This window comes from Sus scrofa, chromosome 2 (assembly GCF_054392235.1).
Source record: "Sus scrofa isolate SSC_HxYL_T2T_F1_AM1 chromosome 2, Sscrofa_HxYL_maternal_Yorkshire_Landrace_v2.0, whole genome shotgun sequence".
Taxonomy (NCBI): domain Eukaryota; kingdom Metazoa; phylum Chordata; class Mammalia; order Artiodactyla; family Suidae; genus Sus; species Sus scrofa.
In genome coordinates this window covers 51832578-51849647 of record NC_139384.1, presented here as the reverse complement: position 1 = coordinate 51849647, position 17070 = coordinate 51832578, and the positions used below count along the sequence as shown (strand labels likewise).

At 41.3% G+C, this 17070-nt stretch overlaps 1 protein-coding gene across 1 annotated transcript in view; it reads left to right on the top strand.

The window, feature by feature from the left end:
* Positions 1 to 253: 253 nt before the first annotated feature.
* Positions 254 to 17070, top strand: part of CTR9 (CTR9 homolog, Paf1/RNA polymerase II complex component) — a 28798-nt gene continuing 11981 nt past the window's right edge. Inside the window, exons 1-14 of the mRNA XM_085012019.1 lie at positions 254 to 469; positions 1662 to 1760; positions 3808 to 4047; positions 4805 to 4922; positions 5768 to 5857; positions 7674 to 7822; positions 9140 to 9247; positions 13065 to 13172; positions 13286 to 13522; positions 13753 to 13842; positions 13957 to 14085; positions 14191 to 14374; positions 16191 to 16279; positions 16822 to 17007. Coding sequence (XP_084868145.1) covers positions 425 to 469; positions 1662 to 1760; positions 3808 to 4047; positions 4805 to 4922; positions 5768 to 5857; positions 7674 to 7822; positions 9140 to 9247; positions 13065 to 13172; positions 13286 to 13522; positions 13753 to 13842; positions 13957 to 14085; positions 14191 to 14374; positions 16191 to 16279; positions 16822 to 17007 — 1872 coding nt within the window. The 5' untranslated portion in view covers positions 254 to 424. The remainder of the gene's footprint in view (positions 470 to 1661; positions 1761 to 3807; positions 4048 to 4804; positions 4923 to 5767; positions 5858 to 7673; positions 7823 to 9139; positions 9248 to 13064; positions 13173 to 13285; positions 13523 to 13752; positions 13843 to 13956; positions 14086 to 14190; positions 14375 to 16190; positions 16280 to 16821; positions 17008 to 17070) is intronic.

Sequence of the window (17070 nt, the reverse complement as noted above, 5' to 3'; positions counted from 1 at the left end):
TCATTCGTCGCCCGCCTACTGTAGGCGGAGCGGATACGCCCTCGGCGAATTTATTCCAGCGTCAATGAGCCATTAGGTTCAGTAGCCTCAGGGCCTCGGGGAAGTGAACGCGCCAACGGAAGCCCGGAGCCCTCCTCCTAAAGTCGGGGAACCTGAGCTACCGGAGGAGGCTTCCCTTCCGACAGCCCCTCCCGCGGGGAAAGGTTCCGGGGCAGGAGGCGGGGCTGCCGGAAGTCGCCGGACGCCGTCTGCTGTTCGTTGTTTGAGCGGCTGACGGGAAGGAGAAGCCCGAGCTCCGGCGGCGCCGCGGGGCGGCAGTCAAGACCAGAGTCCGAGCTGCCGCTAGCCTCCGGAGAAGGCAGAAGCCAGGAGTACTGCCTGCGGAGCGACGGGTTCGGACGCCCGCTCGCCTTCTGATCTCACCATGTCGCGGGGCTCCATCGAGATTCCCCTCCGGGACACTGACGAGGTAAGTGCCGAGTATGGGGGAGGGTGGGGGCCCTGAACTTGGACGATTTCCCCCCCGCCCTTTCTCTCGACTTCGTTTCCGAGGCGAGAGCACCCTCTCCGCAGATCGAACTCCCGGGGCCGAAGCTCTGATCACCTCCTTCCCCATCCCCTGTGCCCTCCCAGGCTGGGAACATCAGATCCCCGCAACCTCCGGGCCACCCCAAGAGGGAGTTCTTGAAAGTTCCCCTCCAACCTGTTCGTATTTGGCAGTGCTCTGCTCTTTTCCTAATTCAGGGGCGCAGAGGTGTGAGTGCCTGGCAAAATGTAAGGCACCTCACAGATCGCTGAGGTGGGCGCTGATGTCACTGAGTTCTCTCTGCTGCTCAAACTAAGTATCTCTCCTGGGAATATGTAGGTTGTCGCCCTTTCTCCCTTAGAAACTCGAGTGTCATGGTGCCCCAGGTCTGCCGAGCAAAGCTCTGTCAGCGAAATAGGGACCCCAAGATAATAGCCGCTGCTGTGTGCTAGTAGAATTGACCCACTCTCCCTTCTCGTCATCTCTTTCATGAGTGGCCTATGACTTGTATGGGTAAAGCTCCCAGCATCGATGTTATCTTATTGGAGATCTCATACTCTTTTTATTTGATTATTTAGATACAATATTGAGATATACTTCACTTTCCATAAAATCCAATGGCTTTCAGTAATATTTACAAAGTTGTCTAACCATCACCACTATCTAATTATAGAACGTTTTCCTACTATTATTTTTGTGCCACATTCAGGAGTGTATGACACAAGTGCTGCCTCCATGATTGAGGTTTACAGTGGTATTCAACTTTGCATTGCTTCTAGAATTGTGCTTCTCAGGTTGTCAAACCAATGGCATCAGAGTCTCTGGGGGTGCTTATCTGCTCTTTACTTGCATTTAAACGTTAAGTAGAGTATCATTTTATTTTTCAGTAAGCAGAGCTTTTGCAGCGTTTTATAGGTCTAGGGATTCAAGAAAAATTTGTTTGCTTCTAATATCACTATATAACCTATTTGTTGTACGCTCCTTAAACATTTCTTAACATACACTTGTTCAGCCCTATTGAAATGGAGTACAAAGCCTATGTATAACCATATTGATGTATACTCAAGAAAGCAGCCATCAAAGAAGAAATGTGACTTTAAAAAGAAGAGTTAAAAACCTACATTTTGTATTTTAGGTCATCGAACTTGACTTCGATCAGTTACCTGAAGGAGATGAAGTTATCAGTATTCTGAAACAGGAACACACACAACTGCATATATGGATTGCTTTGGCGGTGAGTATTCATGAAACAAATGCTTGGGCACATGATCAATTAAAAATACTGTGTGTATGGAAGTTAATTGTATTACCCTTTATGGAACAAAAAGGCCAGTTTCTTAAATAACTTGCTGGCCTCTGGTGAACCAGTATAGGTTGATTAAAGCAAAATTCATTTAAGTTAAATAGTATTCTGTATGGAACATTTGATTATTTAGTGATTCCTCAGTGAAGACTGGCTTATGGTTTATAAATAAGCTGAGGGAAAAAAAGAAGTGCCACAATGTAAATATTGCTACTTAACATTGTTTCCTATGACAACATCACACTTCCCAGAAAATACTGTAGAAGGTGATTAGGTTTCATGCTAACGCACAAAAACCTTTTTGGATGAAGTTTATCTCCCAGCTTAAGTTTTTTTATCCTCTTTGGTCCCTTCCATAACGTAAGTACCACTGGAGATTCTCAGGAAAATCATCTTAGCCTAAATTTCTGTCACCTTCTGCCCTGCCCCCACCAGCTGTGTAATGTTTCCTTTTTGTGGGACCATTATAGTAAATGATTATAGTAATAAAATATAGCAACTACTATAATCATTATTCCTAAGCAAGTTTGCCACAGATCACTTCCATGTAAAGGAGAGGCCCCTAATGTTGTCTTGGAAAGTCAGAGAAGTAGATCTGGAATGGGCCTTGCATCCGGTGCTCCAGCTTAACTCTTCAGAGTTTGTTGGGAGTTCCCTCATGGCACCGCAGGTTGAAGATCCAGCATTGGCACTGTCTTGGCTTGGGTCGCTGCTTTGGTGCAGGTTCAGTCACTGGCCTGGGAACTTCCATATGCTGCAGGCCCAGCCAAAAAACAAACAAACAAAAAAAAACCCAAGAGTTTCTTAGGTGTAGGTTTACAGAGAAGTACTTTAGTGACAAGTAGTGCCTTCCTGACTCAAAGTGCTAAGTTTTCCTGATCTGTGGAGAATAAGCCTTTCATGCTTGTCACACATCTTTTAAAACCAGAAGGGAACTTAGCTTTTTTTTTTTTTAGTACAAATCCCTCCATTAATAGCACTTACATAAAGATTGGAGTGTTGAAGGATTAGTATGGCACCTGTGGTCAAATAAACTAATGAAGCTTTCATTATGAGCTATAGGTTGTTGCAGAGGAAAGAATGTAGGCTTTGGGATTAGAAAGGCCTTTGTTCAAATTCCAACTCAGCTGCTAGCTAGCTGTGTGACCTTAGCCAAATGACTGACCTTCTGAGCCTGTTGCCTCGCCTGAAACAGGGATTTGTTAGCATTCCCTTTAAGTGTGGTTATAACAGATTAGAGATTAATGTATATGAAGCTCCTGGAATTGTTTGTGGCCCACAGTAAGTGGTTAATCAATGATGGATATTCCTTTTATTATTAATAAATGAAATAGACGCCCGTGGAAGTTACTCAATAGGCCCAAAGTCATAGATAATTTTCGATGGATCTTGAACTAGAACCCCAGTTTTCTGTTTAGAATTCTTTATATTCTATTGCTTTCTCTCCTGGGCTCTGATTCAGTTTGAAATTAACTTTTGCTAGGTAAGCAGTAAGTTGGAAGCATTTGTAGTGATTATAATTTTTAACCAACTTTATTGGGTCTAATCCACCAATAGTAAACTGTGCGTATTTGACATGTACCATTTGAGAAGTTTTAGCATGTATATATATGTATAAACACACACCTGTGAAATCATCACAATCAAGATAACGGCTATATCCGTCACCCCCCAAAACTTTCCTCCCCACCCTGCCTTCCCCTGCACAGTGCCCAGGCAACCCCGTATCTGCTTTTAGTTGCTAAAGATTCGTTTGAGATTTATCTGTGTTGTAGCATGTATCCAGTAACTCCTTTTTTTACTACAAACCAGTAAGCATTGTACGGATGGACCACAGTTTGTCTCTTTACCTTTTGCTCAACAATTGAGTTGTTTCCCATTTTAGGCTGTTACACATAGAGCTCCTATAAATACTGGTGTGCACCTTTTGTATAGATATAATGCTTCAATAATTCTAATTTAATTCTTTACCTTATAGTTGGAATACTACAAGCAAGGAAAAACAGAAGAGTTTGTAAAGCTGTTGGAAGCAGCGCGTATAGATGGCAATTTGGACTACAGAGACCATGAGAAAGACCAGATGACTTGCTTGGATACATTGGCGGCCTATTATGTACAACAGGCTCGAAAGGAAAAGAATAAGGACAACAAGAAAGACCTTATTACGCAGGCAACCCTGTTGTATACAATGGCAGATAAAATTATTATGTATGATCAGGTAAGTTAAGTCACATTTCTTTACATTTATGAAAAGGCAAAAAATACCATGTGAAAGAAAAACGTGTAGGCAAGAGATTTTTAAATATTTTTCTTGGCATTCCCGTTGTGGCTCAGCGGGTTCCGAACCCAACTAGTATCCATGAGGTTGCAGGTTCGATCCCTGGCCTCGCCCAGTTGGGTTAAGGATCCAGCATTGCCGTGAGCTGTGGTGTAGGTCGCAGCCATGGCTCCGATCCTACCAGCAACTACAGCTCTGATTTGAACCCTCGCCTGGGGACTTCCAAGTATGCCAGAGGTGGGGCCCTAAGAAACAAGCAAGCAAACAAAAATCTCAAAATAACACAGTTGATAATAGTCAAAAAGCAGGATTTAATCAGGGCTTCTTATTAAAATAGGAACTTCTTTGGCCCTTGTACTGGTGAAGTAAATGGCAAATTTAGCATATAAAACTTATTTGCATGTGGAGTTAGTAATTCCACATTCCCAGGTGAATTTCAAGGATATTTTAAGAGACTTGAACTTTTCTTTTTGTCATTGTTCCAGGCACAGAAGACTTGCATTTCAGGGTAATGTCTCCATGTGTACTTAAGAATTACTTATTGGTAGTTTAAACACACTACAGTGATAGAAGAATTTGTATGATGCCATGCTCCATTTCCTTCCTGCACAGTTTTCATTTTCATGCTACACATTTGTGTTAGATTAAGGTTAGTCCTTGGTAAGATCTGGTCTAAGATGATGAATTACTTTTTCAGAACCATTTGTTGGGAAGAGCCTGCTTCTGCCTCCTTGAGGGTGACAAAATGGATCAGGCTGACGCACAGTTTCATTTTGTGCTCAACCAGTCCCCAAATAATATCCCAGCCCTTCTTGGTAAGTCATTTTCGGCAACCTCTTAGGAATCTGTTTTTCAACATGTGCCTAGAATATATCTCTTTGTTGCTAGCTCCTTAGTAACTAGGTTGGGCAGCAAAGTAGAAGAGCTTTACCTTATTAAAAATAAGGCTATTGCAGGGACTTCCCTGGTGGCGTTGCCACTGCTGTGGCATGAGTCACTGCTGTGGCACAGGTTCTATCCCTGGGCTGGGGTTGTGGCCAAAGAGGAGGGCAGGGGGCCTATTGCAGTAGATCATTATTTCTCTTTAAAGAAATAAGATATATACTAGTTAGGCATAATTTGTTATCCACTCCTAGTCAATAAACAATCTATTTGGAAAACTCTAAGCTAATTGTTTTATAACATTTATCATAAAGATAGGACTGTTCTGGGAGTTCCTGTCATGGCACAGTGGTTAGTGAATCTGACTAGGAACCATGAGATTGCAGGTTCGATCCCTGGCCTTGCTCAGTGGGTTAACAATCTGGCGTTGCCATGAGCTGTGGTGTAGGTTGCACACATGGCTCGGATCCCGAATTGCTGTGGCTCTAGCATAGGCCAGCGGCTGCAGCTCCGATTCGACCTCTAGCCTGGGAACCTCTATGTGCTGCAGGAGCGGTTCTAGAAAAGACAAAAAAAGACCAAAAAAAAGATAGGACTGTTCTATTTATAGGCATAGATTAATGGACCCTTATGGAAAACAAAATTTAATATGAAATCATTTTTGCTATTTTCAAGTATTTCTTACTGACAGATATATTTGAATTAGATGAGTTAGTATAGAGCATTTAAGACTTATGTTCTATAATAAGTGCATATTTATTTTTAAAAATCATTACAGGTAAAGCATGCATTTCATTCAACAAGAAAGATTACAGAGGCGCTCTTGCTTACTATAAGAAAGCCTTGCGTACTAACCCGGGATGTCCAGGTAAGGGAAAATTTTAAGGCTAAGCTATGTACAATTGATTGATTCAAAAGCTAAGTAGTAGATCCTAATATAATCTTTTTGCCCTATACTGTTTTTCGTTCCAAAATCTCATTTGTTTTTAGCAAATGGCCAAGTAAAATAGGGAATGAGAAATGATTGTTGGATTTGGCAACATACAAATCATTAGTGTACTTGCTAAAAGCAGTTTCCCTGGAATGGTAGAGGTGAAATACTCATTGGAGTGGAGTCAAGAGAAAAGGGAGGGAAAGGAATTGGAGGCAAGTGTAGACAGAGCTCTCCAGGAGTTTGCAATCTAGGGAAGAGTAAGAATGAATTTGCAGCTGGAAAGGGAAATGGAATCGAGAGAAGGTTTTTTAAAGATGGGAGAATGTTATGTGAATGAGAGTAATCTAGTAGAGAAGGAAAATGTGATGATGCAGGAAAATTAGGGGAGGGTTGCAGGAGCAGTATCCTTAGATGAGAAGGGCTGAGGTCTCCTGAGCAGTGAGAGGTTGGTCTTAGATAGGAATGTGGTTGTATTTTGGCATGGCTTTGAAATTGGGAAGCATTTATAAGCATAGCTCTGCATTTGTGCCTGTAGTCAGTAACTGTATTTAAGACCTTAATGAAACTTTTTGTCCTTTGTTTAAAAATTGCTGTTTGGGGAGTTCCTGTCATGGCTCAGTGGTTAATGAATCCAACTAGGAACAATGAGTTTGCGGGTTCGACCCCTGGCCTCGCTCAGTGGGTTAAGCTCCGGTGTTGCCATGAGCTGTGATGTAGGTTGCAGATACGGCTCGGATCCTGCATTGCTGTGGCTCTGGTGTAGGCCAGTGGCTACAGCTCCGATTAGACCCCTAGCTTGGGAACCTCCATATGCCACAGGATCGGCCCTAGAAAAGACAAAAAAAAAAATTGCTATTCGGGAGTTCCCGTTATGGCTCAGCAGTAATGAATCCAGCTAATATCCCTGAGGATGCAGGTTCAGTCTCTAGCCTCACTCAGTAGGTTAAGGATCTAGCATTGCCACAAGCTATGGTATAGATCGAAGATGCAGCTTGAATGCTGCATGGCTGTGGCTGTGGCGTAAGCCCACAGCTGTAGCTCCTATTTGATCCCTAGTCTGGAAACTTCCATATGCCACAGGTGTGGCTTTAAAAAAATAAATAAATAAATAAAGTCACTGTTCAAAAATTAGATATTAAAGGTATAGTGTCGCCGGGAGTGTTGGAAGACAAGAAAAATACGACTCCTGGAGTTCCCGTCGTGGCGCAGTGGTTAACGAATCCGACTAGGAGCCATGAGGTTGTGGGTTCGGTCCCTGCCTTTGCTCAGTGGGTTAACGATCTGGCGTTGCCGTGAGCTGTGGTGTAGGTTGCAGACGCGGCTCGGATCCCGCGTTGCTGTGGCTCTGGTGTAGGCCGGTGGCTACAGCTCCGATTCAACCCATAGCCTGGGAACCTCCATATGCCGAGGGAGCGGCCCAAGAAATAGCAACAACAACAACAACAAAAGACAAAAAGACAAAAAAAAAAAAAAAAAAGAAAAAGAAAAATACCACTCCTATAGGTGTTCTGTTCTTTGATGAGAAAGGTAACCATGATGAGGGTGTGGTGGGGGTTGAAAATTGGCCCGTATGGGGGAGAGTGCTGTCCTAGTGAAACCAAGTTTGTGATACACCTGAAGATTTTATAGTGTCGTTATACTAAGGTTAATTCTGGGCTTTTGCAGCTCATAAATCGTGTTGAAGCATTTAAAAATTTTTGAATCCTAAATCTGCCCTAGTTTGACAGACTGACTTGATTTTATTTTTTAGCGGAAGTGCGTTTAGGAATGGGCCACTGCTTCGTGAAACTTAACAAATTAGAGAAGGCTCGTCTGGCATTCAGCAGAGCCCTAGAACTCAATTCCAAATGTGTGGGAGCCTTGGTGGGACTGGCTGTTCTAGAACTCAACAATAAAGAGGTGTGTGCCTTGTCTAGTTCCCGACTGATTTGTCCGGCGAATAGCAATGTGAATTGGTATCTCAACAGAGCTGTTAAAAGATGTAATCTTTTGGAGTTCCTGTCATGGCACAGTGGTTAACAAATCCGACTAGGAACCATGAGATTGTGGGTTCGATCCCTGGCCTTGCTCAGTGGGTTAAGGATCCGGCGTTGCCGTGAGCTGTGGTGTAGGTTGCAGATACGGCTCGGATCCTGCATTGCTGTGGCTCTGGAGTAGGCCAGTGGCTACAGCTCTGATTAGACCCCTAGCCTGGGAACCTCCATATGCCATGGGATCGGCCCTAGAAAAGACAGAAAAAGAAGATGTAATCTTTTGGGAGTTTTTTCTATTATCTGTCTTAGGGATTAACAGTAAATTATTTAGGGCAATGATAGCCAATATATTTATTATATGCCCCTGTTTTCAAAGAGCAGGAACTGCTTTCTAGTGGCAATCCCTCTGCAGTTAAGTTTGCTATTTTTATTTCTTAATTTTTTATTTTTATACCACTTTTAAAGATTACTTTCCACTTACAGTTACTACAAAATATTGGCTCTGTTCCCCATGTTGTATAATACATCCTCGAGCCTCTCTTACACTCTATAATCTGTCTCTCCCACTCTCCCACTGCTATATTGCTCTCTCTCCCCTCCCCCCACTGGTAACCACTGGTTTGTTCTCTGTATCTGTGAGTCTGCTTCTTGTTTGATATATTCACTAGTTTGTTATATTTTTTAGATTCCACATATAATCGATATCATATAGTATTTGTCTTTCTCTGACTTATTTCACTTGGCATAATGCCCTCTGAGTCCATCCATGTTGCTGCACATGACATTATTTCCTTCTTTTTTATGGCTGAGTAGTATGCCATGGTATATATATACCACATCTCTGTCCCTTCATCTGTTGCTGGACACTTAGATTGTTTCCACATCTGGGCAACTATAAATAATGCTGTTATGAACATTGGGGTGCATGTACCTTTGAATTAGTGTTTTTATTTTTTTCAGATATATACCCAGGAGTGCAATTGCTGGGTCATATGATAGTTCTATTTTTAGTTTTTTGAGAAACCTCCAGACTGTTTTCACAGAGGCTATGCCAACTTGCATTCCCGCCGTATTGTTTGAAATTTTTTTTATCCCCGGTGAAAGTTAACTAAAACAAGAGTTAGATTTTGGTATCTAAACTTAGATTGGTATAACCTTCTTTCTTCAGACTATAAAGGAAACTGAAAAAGTGCTATTTAAGTAATGTTTCACTCAGCCCTGCCATCATTGCTTTTTCTTTTAGGCTGATTCCATCAAAAATGGTGTCCAGCTTCTTTCCAGAGCCTATACGATCGATCCTAGCAACCCTATGGTGTTGAACCACTTGGCAAATCACTTTTTCTTCAAAAAGGTAGGAGAAGTCATTTATTAAAGTTGTTTCATTTTAAGTCCTGGTTTTTTTTGTCTGTCATGCAGTCGATACTTTCTTTTTAACTCAGAAGGAAATTTGAGTCAAATTTTTTCAAATTAGAGTTTGTGTTAGTATCTGGGGATGGGTACGATAGTTTGTCCATTCACTCACTCATTTAATAATTATTGACCCTTTATACTCTACCCAGCATTGTGAAGGGAATGTGGAATTTAGTAAGACATGATTTCTGCACTCAAGAAGTTCGGTTTTGGAGTTCCCGTCGTGGCTCAGTGCCAACTAGGAACCATGAGGTTGCGGGTTCGATCCCTGGCCTTGCTCAGTGGGTTAAGGATCCAGCATTGCTGTGAGCTATGGTGTAGGTTGCAGACGTGGCTCGGATCTGGTGTTGCTGTGGCTGTGGTATAGGCCAGCAGCTACAGCTCCGATTGGACCCTTAGCCTGGGAACTTCCATAAGCCACAGGTGTGGCCCTAAAGAGACAAAAAAAAAAAAAAGAAGAAGTTGTTCAGTTTCATAGGAAACACAGTAGTTAAGGAGAGTTTCCACCACCAAGAAGGAAAAGCTCTTGAACTAGGTTTTTAGAAGATGGTTACTAGGTAATTGAAAGGAGAGAGGCATGGTCTTAGTAGTTTAGTAAGAGCCTAACATATGGTGAAATTTTTGTTTATTTTTGCATGTTGGTCATTAAAGCTACTGCTAATTCTGTAGAAGTAATGGCATTCTAGATTTCTTAAACACTAAATCCAAGATTCTACTGGCAGAGTTTTTATATAGTAAGCATGAGCTTTATCTGTCATATTGAAACCAGCTACTAAATTGTACGAAGAACTTTAATTAAATAGCGATTTAGGTAAAAGTTTACAAAACCACATCAATCCTTATTAATAATAGATGCTGTGTTGCTGTTATAGTTGCTGTTAATATGTATTCTATGCTTACTAATGCGTGTTAAAAATGTGTGCCATGGGAGTTCCCATTGTGGCGCAGTGCCAACTAGGAACCATCAGGTTTCAGGTTCCATCCCTGGCCTCACTCAGTGGGTTAAGGATCTGGCATTGCCATGAGCTGTGGTGTAGGCTGCAGATGCAGCTCAGATCCTGCATTGCTGTGACTGTGGCATAGGCCAGCAGCTGTAGCTCCAATTTGACCCCTAGCCTGGGAACCTCCATATGCCACGGATGTGGCCCTAAAAAGCAAAAAAAAAAGCCTGCCGTGAATTTATATAATATCCACAACAATCCTATGAGGTGGGTAATACATTGCTCATTTTGTGGATGAGTGATGGAGGCAGGGTTAATAGCCTGAGGTCACACAGCTATTAACCACAATGCTTTACTCTCGGGCTATAGACACATACTCTCCTTTCAGAATGAATTATTAATTAAGTTTTATGCTGCTGCTATTATAGTACTAAAAGGCAACTGTTTAGGGAGATGATGGAAATGTATCTTATAAGTAAATGAAGTATTACTCGTTAAGATGACACAGTTACACAAGTTAGTTTGGTTTTTATTGAAAAAAAAAAAAAAAGGACTGATGATTCTAAATATCTGAGTGCCTATCTAATAGTCATTGCTCTCAGCTGATAGGACAGCTTCCTTTGAACCAAAGGAGAATTATTCAGTTTTTTTGTTTAGTCTTTTGTTTTTGGCCATGCCCACCGCATGCAGAAATTCCTGGGCCAGGTATTGAACCCAAGCCACAATAGTGACCATACTGAATCCTTAACTGCTAGGCCCCCAGGGAACTCCTTCAATTTTTTGTTTGTTTGTTCGTTTTTCTTTTTATGTCCACACCTGCGGCATATGGAAGTAACAGGGCCAGGGCTCAAATCGGAGCTGCAGCTGTAGGCCTATACCGTCATCAGCAGCAATACCAGATCCAGGTTCCATGTGTGACCTGTGCCGCAGCTTATGGCAATGCTGGATCCTTAACTCACTGGGCAAGGCCAGGGATCGAGTCTGCAACCTATATCGGAGCCTATCTCAGGTCCTTAACCCACTGAGCCACAGTGGGAACTCCTCCCATTTTTTTCAACGCTAGTCGCTTTCCACTGCTGAAGATAAAAACTTGCTTCTACAGAGCATAATCACTGTATTCAGAACCTTATAGATTACATAAGTGAAATATGTCAATCCAGCTGATCTCTTTGAGTGTTCCTGAACACCTGATCTGTGATCAGCACTGTGCCAGGTGTCATGAGGTCATCTTGCACTGAATACATGTCTTTAAGGTTTTCAGAGTATGTTCCTGAACGTTTTCTCAGTTTGTCATTACAACAGCCCTAAAAGGTAGACGGGAGATTTCCATACCCTCATCCCAGTGAACAATATATAAATTTAGTTAAAATGCTGTGTGACATAATTAAAAGTGTGGAGTTTGAATTACTTGGTTCAGATCTAGGCATCACCACTGTATAGTTTTGTGGCTTTGGGCAAATAAGCTAATTTCCCTAAACTTTAATTGCCTCACTTGTAAAATAGTAATAATACCTACTTTATAGGATTTGAGGGGTGGTAGTTAAGATTAAATGCAATATGCTTATTAAATACTGTCTCATGGGAAATATAGTTCCTATTAAAAATTGTGATCCCATTATTATTTTTATTGTAAAAGAAAAAGTCAAAACTGGCCATTGACCAAACAAAAACTCTATTTCAGACCAGATTTCTAGTCAGGTGAATATAACACATTCTTATTAAAATTGGAAAGTAGTAGGAGTTCTCTTGTGGCACAGTGGGTTAAGGATCTGGAGTTGTTACTGCAGTAGCTTGGGTCACTGCTGTGGCACGGGTTTGATCCCTGACTTGGGAATTTCCACAGGCTACAGGCACAGCCAAAAAACAAACCAGAAAGTTGTTTCTACCCCAGATGTATGAATTCTGGCTTTGAGACTCTTAGGGGATCACTCCAAAGGAAAGTCAGGCCTAATAGAGCTTTCACGAGTTCAAATAGAGCTGAATGCAAGTCCAGGCGCTGGCACTTGCCACCCTTGTGGGATAGAACATGTCCTTGGAGTCAGAAAAAACCCCGAAATTGTAGCTTTCACGTTAGATAACAAACTTAACTTCAAGTTTCTATTTTCCCATCAATGAAATGACAATAACAGCACACGTTGCATGGGTTTTAAATTGAGAACTAGTGTACTTGTCATTCCTAGCACAGTGCTTTGCACAGAACAGTTCTCAATAAATTATAATTCCTCCCATTACTGTTAATGAGGGACTTAACCTCTCTTGTGTTTCCTCATCACAAAAATAGGGTTGATAGGGTTGATACCTCAAGGAATTATTGTCGGGGTTAAATGAAGTAATAGATATACTAGGCGAATTTGAAGTACTGTATAAATGTTAGTTCCCACCTTCCCTGAATTTATCAGCAAGGGGAATAGGAAGATGATACAGTGCTATTATTGTTCATTCAGCTACCAAATCTTAAAAGTGAAATTTGAGGGGTGTTCTTGTCGTGGCTCAGTGGTTAACCAATCAGACTAGTATCCATGAGGACACGTGTTCGATCCCTGGCCTTGCTCAGTGGGTTAAAGATCCAATGTTGCCCTGAGCTGTGGTGTAGGTCACAGACACAGCTCAGATCCCATGTGGCTGTGGTGTAGGCCAGTGGCTGTAGCTCTGATTCCCTTAGCCTGGGAACTTCTATATGCTGCCCTAAAAAGACAAAAAGACCAAAAAAAAAAAAAAAAAAGGGAAAATAAAGTGAAATTTGAGGAAGCTTTATGACTCTAAGACTTTTGGAGTTGTTTGAGTCCCCACAATTAATTTGCCATCTTCCTTGTTCAGGATTACAGTAAAGTCCAGCACTTAGCCCTCCATGCATTCCATAATACAGAAGTGGAGGCCATGCAAGCAGAAAGTTGCTACCAGTTGGCTAGATCATTCCACGTCCAGGTAAGTTAATTTTATACCCTCTCTCAACATCTAATCCTTTAATGGCTTTCCGAATCTTTTTTTTTGAAACTTTTGTACATTTTGTTGGTCTTGTTTTGTTTTTGTTTTCTTAGGAAGATTATGACCAAGCTTTCCAGTACTACTATCAAGCCACCCAGTTTGCTTCGTCCTCTTTTGTGCTGCCTTTTTTTGGTTTGGGACAAATGTACATTTATCGAGGAGACAAAGAAAATGCATCCCAGTGCTTTGAGAAAGTCTTGAAAGCTTATCCTAATAATTATGAAACTATGAAAATTCTGGGCTCTCTATATGCTGCCTCGGAAGATCAAGAAAAACGAGATATCGCTAAGGTATGTTTTAAAAAATCTTCATTATTCTCTGTTCGCTATCCTTAGAAGCTCATTCCTCATTTCTTGTTGTTGATAGTAAAAATGTGATAGGCATGGTTTTTCTTAGCTGAGTTTGTTCCAGTCGAAATAACAAACAGTTGCCTTATTAAACAGGGTAGAATAGCCACCAGTTTTTACTGTCATAGCCTGTAGTTGGAATGCTTTAGCTTAATGATCTCTTTTTGTCCCAGGGCCATTTGAAGAAGGTCACAGAACAGTATCCTGATGACGTTGAAGCATGGATTGAATTGGCACAAATCTTAGAACAGACGGATATACAGGTATCTTAGCCATTTTTTACCTCCTAATTAAATATGTTTTTGATAAGCCTGCTATAGTGTTTCTCGGTCTCTCGTTTTCACTTACACCTCATTCTGTCTACCTTGAAAATCCAGGGTGCCCTGTCAGCCTACGGAACAGCAACACGGATCCTTCAGGAGAAGGTGCAGGCTGATGTCCCCCCCGAGATTCTGAATAATGTGGGGGCCCTCCATTTCCGACTTGGAAATCTAGGCGAGGCAAAGGTAGGAACATAGAGATGGTCCTTCTTTTGGACTATCAAGTTCAATGTACAGATTTTGAGATGTGCCACCCACATCTGTTAACAATGTAATTTTCCGTTCGTCTAGAAATACTTTTTGGCATCCTTGGATCGTGCCAAGGCAGAAGCTGAGCATGATGAACATTATTACAATGCCATTTCTGTTACAACGTCGTACAATTTAGCCAGGTTATATGAGGCCATGTGTGAATTCCACGAAGCAGAGAAACTATATAAAAACATCTTACGGGAACATCCTAATTATGTTGACTGTAAGGATTTTAAACTTCCTTTTAATGTATTTAAATGCCCACAACAGCAGCAAAAAAATGTAGCCTGGGGGGAAAAGAAAAATCTTTTTTAGAACCGACAGCAAAAAATTCTGATAATGGTCTCTCTTCTTCAAGGCAGATTTGTGACCTTAAAAAGGAAAAGATGCTGCTTCACTTATATTTGTGTTAGAAACAAAAATAGCTAAAAACCAGTTGAATCATATTTCATAGACTAGGTATCTTCAGTGGGCCAGCTGCCTTTATTAAACCTATAATAACTCCTTGGCATATTCGGTTATGGGTGGGCCTTTGCGATAGTCCTACTTTGATTTCATATAAATATTTTGCAGTGTTTCTAACAGTGAGAAAAAAGTGTCCTTTAAATAATTATTACTAAAATTGTCCTACTTTGAGCTGTTACAACGTAGACATTGCTTTTTTTTTTTTCTTTTTTAAATGGCTGGATCTGCAGCATATGGAACATCCTGAGCCAGGGATTGAATCTGGGCAGCAGCTGTGACTTACATTGCAACTGTGGCAATTATGGATCCTTTAACCCACTGTGCAGGACCAGGGGATGAACCTGTGCCTCCACAGTCAGATTCTTAACCCAGTGCACCACATCAGAAACTCCTAGACATTGCACAACTGGGAAAGTTTTGTTTTGTTGTTGTTGTTTTTTAAGGCTGCACCTGCAGCATATGGAGGTTCCCAGGCTAGGGGTCAAATCAGAGCTACAGCTGCCGGCCTACACTACAGCCACAGTAACACCAGACCCAAGCCACATCTGCGACCTGCACCACAGCTCATGGCAGCATAGGATCCTTAACCCACTGAGGGATGCCAGGAATCGAACCTGCATCCTCATGGATACTAGTCTGGTTTGTTACCACTGAGCCACAATGGGAACTCCTGGAAAGTTTCTAATTAATTTATATGCTATACTTTCCTTAAAAGAACCTAAAGCTGTGATGTTTTAACTCTGGTCACATCAAGAGCTATTAACTTGGCCCTGTCATACTGTTATGGTTGCAAAAGTGATTTAAAATAAGTAAGAGGAGTTCACGCTATGGTGCAATGGGATTGGTGGTGTCTCTGGAGCACTGGGACACAGGTTCAATCCCCAGCCTGGCACAGTGGGTTGAGGATTCAGTGTTGGTTGAAACTGTAGCTCAGATCTCACCCCTTGCCTAGGAGCAACATAGGCTGTGGGGTGACCAAAAAAAAGGAAGAAAAAAGTAAGATTTTAGTTGAATGCCAGGCTAAAGTTGAATTGAGTTGATGGGCAGTAGTAAGTCATTGTTGCTTTCTTGGGGGGAGGGACATTTTCTGGAGAAAATAACAACTTACATTTGTGTGGCACTTTTTTATTATTATTTAAGTGGATGAGCCACAGTTAGAGCCCAGGTTATCTAACTGGTAATCCCTAGTAGCCCGTGCTTTCACTATTGTGTCATGTGCCAAGCAGCTTTTTAAGAAAAAGTAACTGACAGTACTGGGCATCAGAGAGAAACTGGAAAGAAAACAATGCCAAGCTTTTAAAATAGCTCGAGATGAGGACTCCGTCTGGAGTGCCAGCCTAGGGAATGGAGAGGAAGCGATAAATATAAGATTTAAACAGTAAGACTCAATGGTGACAGTTACTCTTTAATTTACCAGTTTATTAATTAATTATATTGATGTTTGATATTTTTTCACCTGTGGGATTTTTCTATTCATTGTATGATTGCGTTAGTGAAAAACAACATATGACTTTAAAACTATGATCCTATTGTATTGCTAATGTTTTTTCACATAAAAACTTGCATATTTTCAGGCTATCTGCGCCTAGGAGCCATGGCTAGAGATAAAGGAAACTTTTATGAGGCTTCAGATTGGTTTAAGGAAGCTCTTCAGATTAATCAGGTTGGTAATACTAACTCTTGACTTTGAAAAATAATTATTTCACCATTTTCCCCCAGCAAATTAGCTTTTCCTTGTATTGGCTATCATATGTTTCTGGGACTGGCATCTCTCCATTTTTTTCATTTACTTGTTAAAGATGGTAAAGAGGTTAGAAATCATCTAAACGTTTGGATCGTGGTCCACAGTAAGAAATAGATTTCGCATCGCAGCCTGTACCTACACGTGTGTGTATATAAACAGCTGAAACAAAAGTTTTATAAATCATTGTGTGCCCTTGCCGTAGGCAGTACATTGATATTTTTTTTACTGTATTCCATTCTTTTGCATTTCTGATGCTGATAACTACACACTAAATGGAATTTTTACTAAAAGGAATTTTTCAAGTCACTAATTCATCTCAGCACTCAGTTGGAAGAACACAGTTGTCGCTGTAGCCTGTAAACCTCTTCAGTAACCAGTGGTCTTTTAGCTCTTGTGGAAAGATAACTGATGTGTCTGAATTCAAATTACAAATTTTGCTTCCTTTTTAATGTGTGTTCCAGGACCATCCAGATGCTTGGTCTTTAATTGGTAATCTTCATTTGGCAAAACAAGAATGGGGCCCAGGCCAGAAAAAATTCGAGAGGATATTAAAACAACCATCTACTCAGAGTGACACTTACTCTATGCTGGCCCTTGGCAATGTCTGGCTCCAAACTTTGCATCAGCCCACCCGAGATAGAGAAAAGGTAATTTCATATCTTTAAAACAAAATTGAGGAGTTCCCGTCATGGCTCAGCGCTAACGAATCT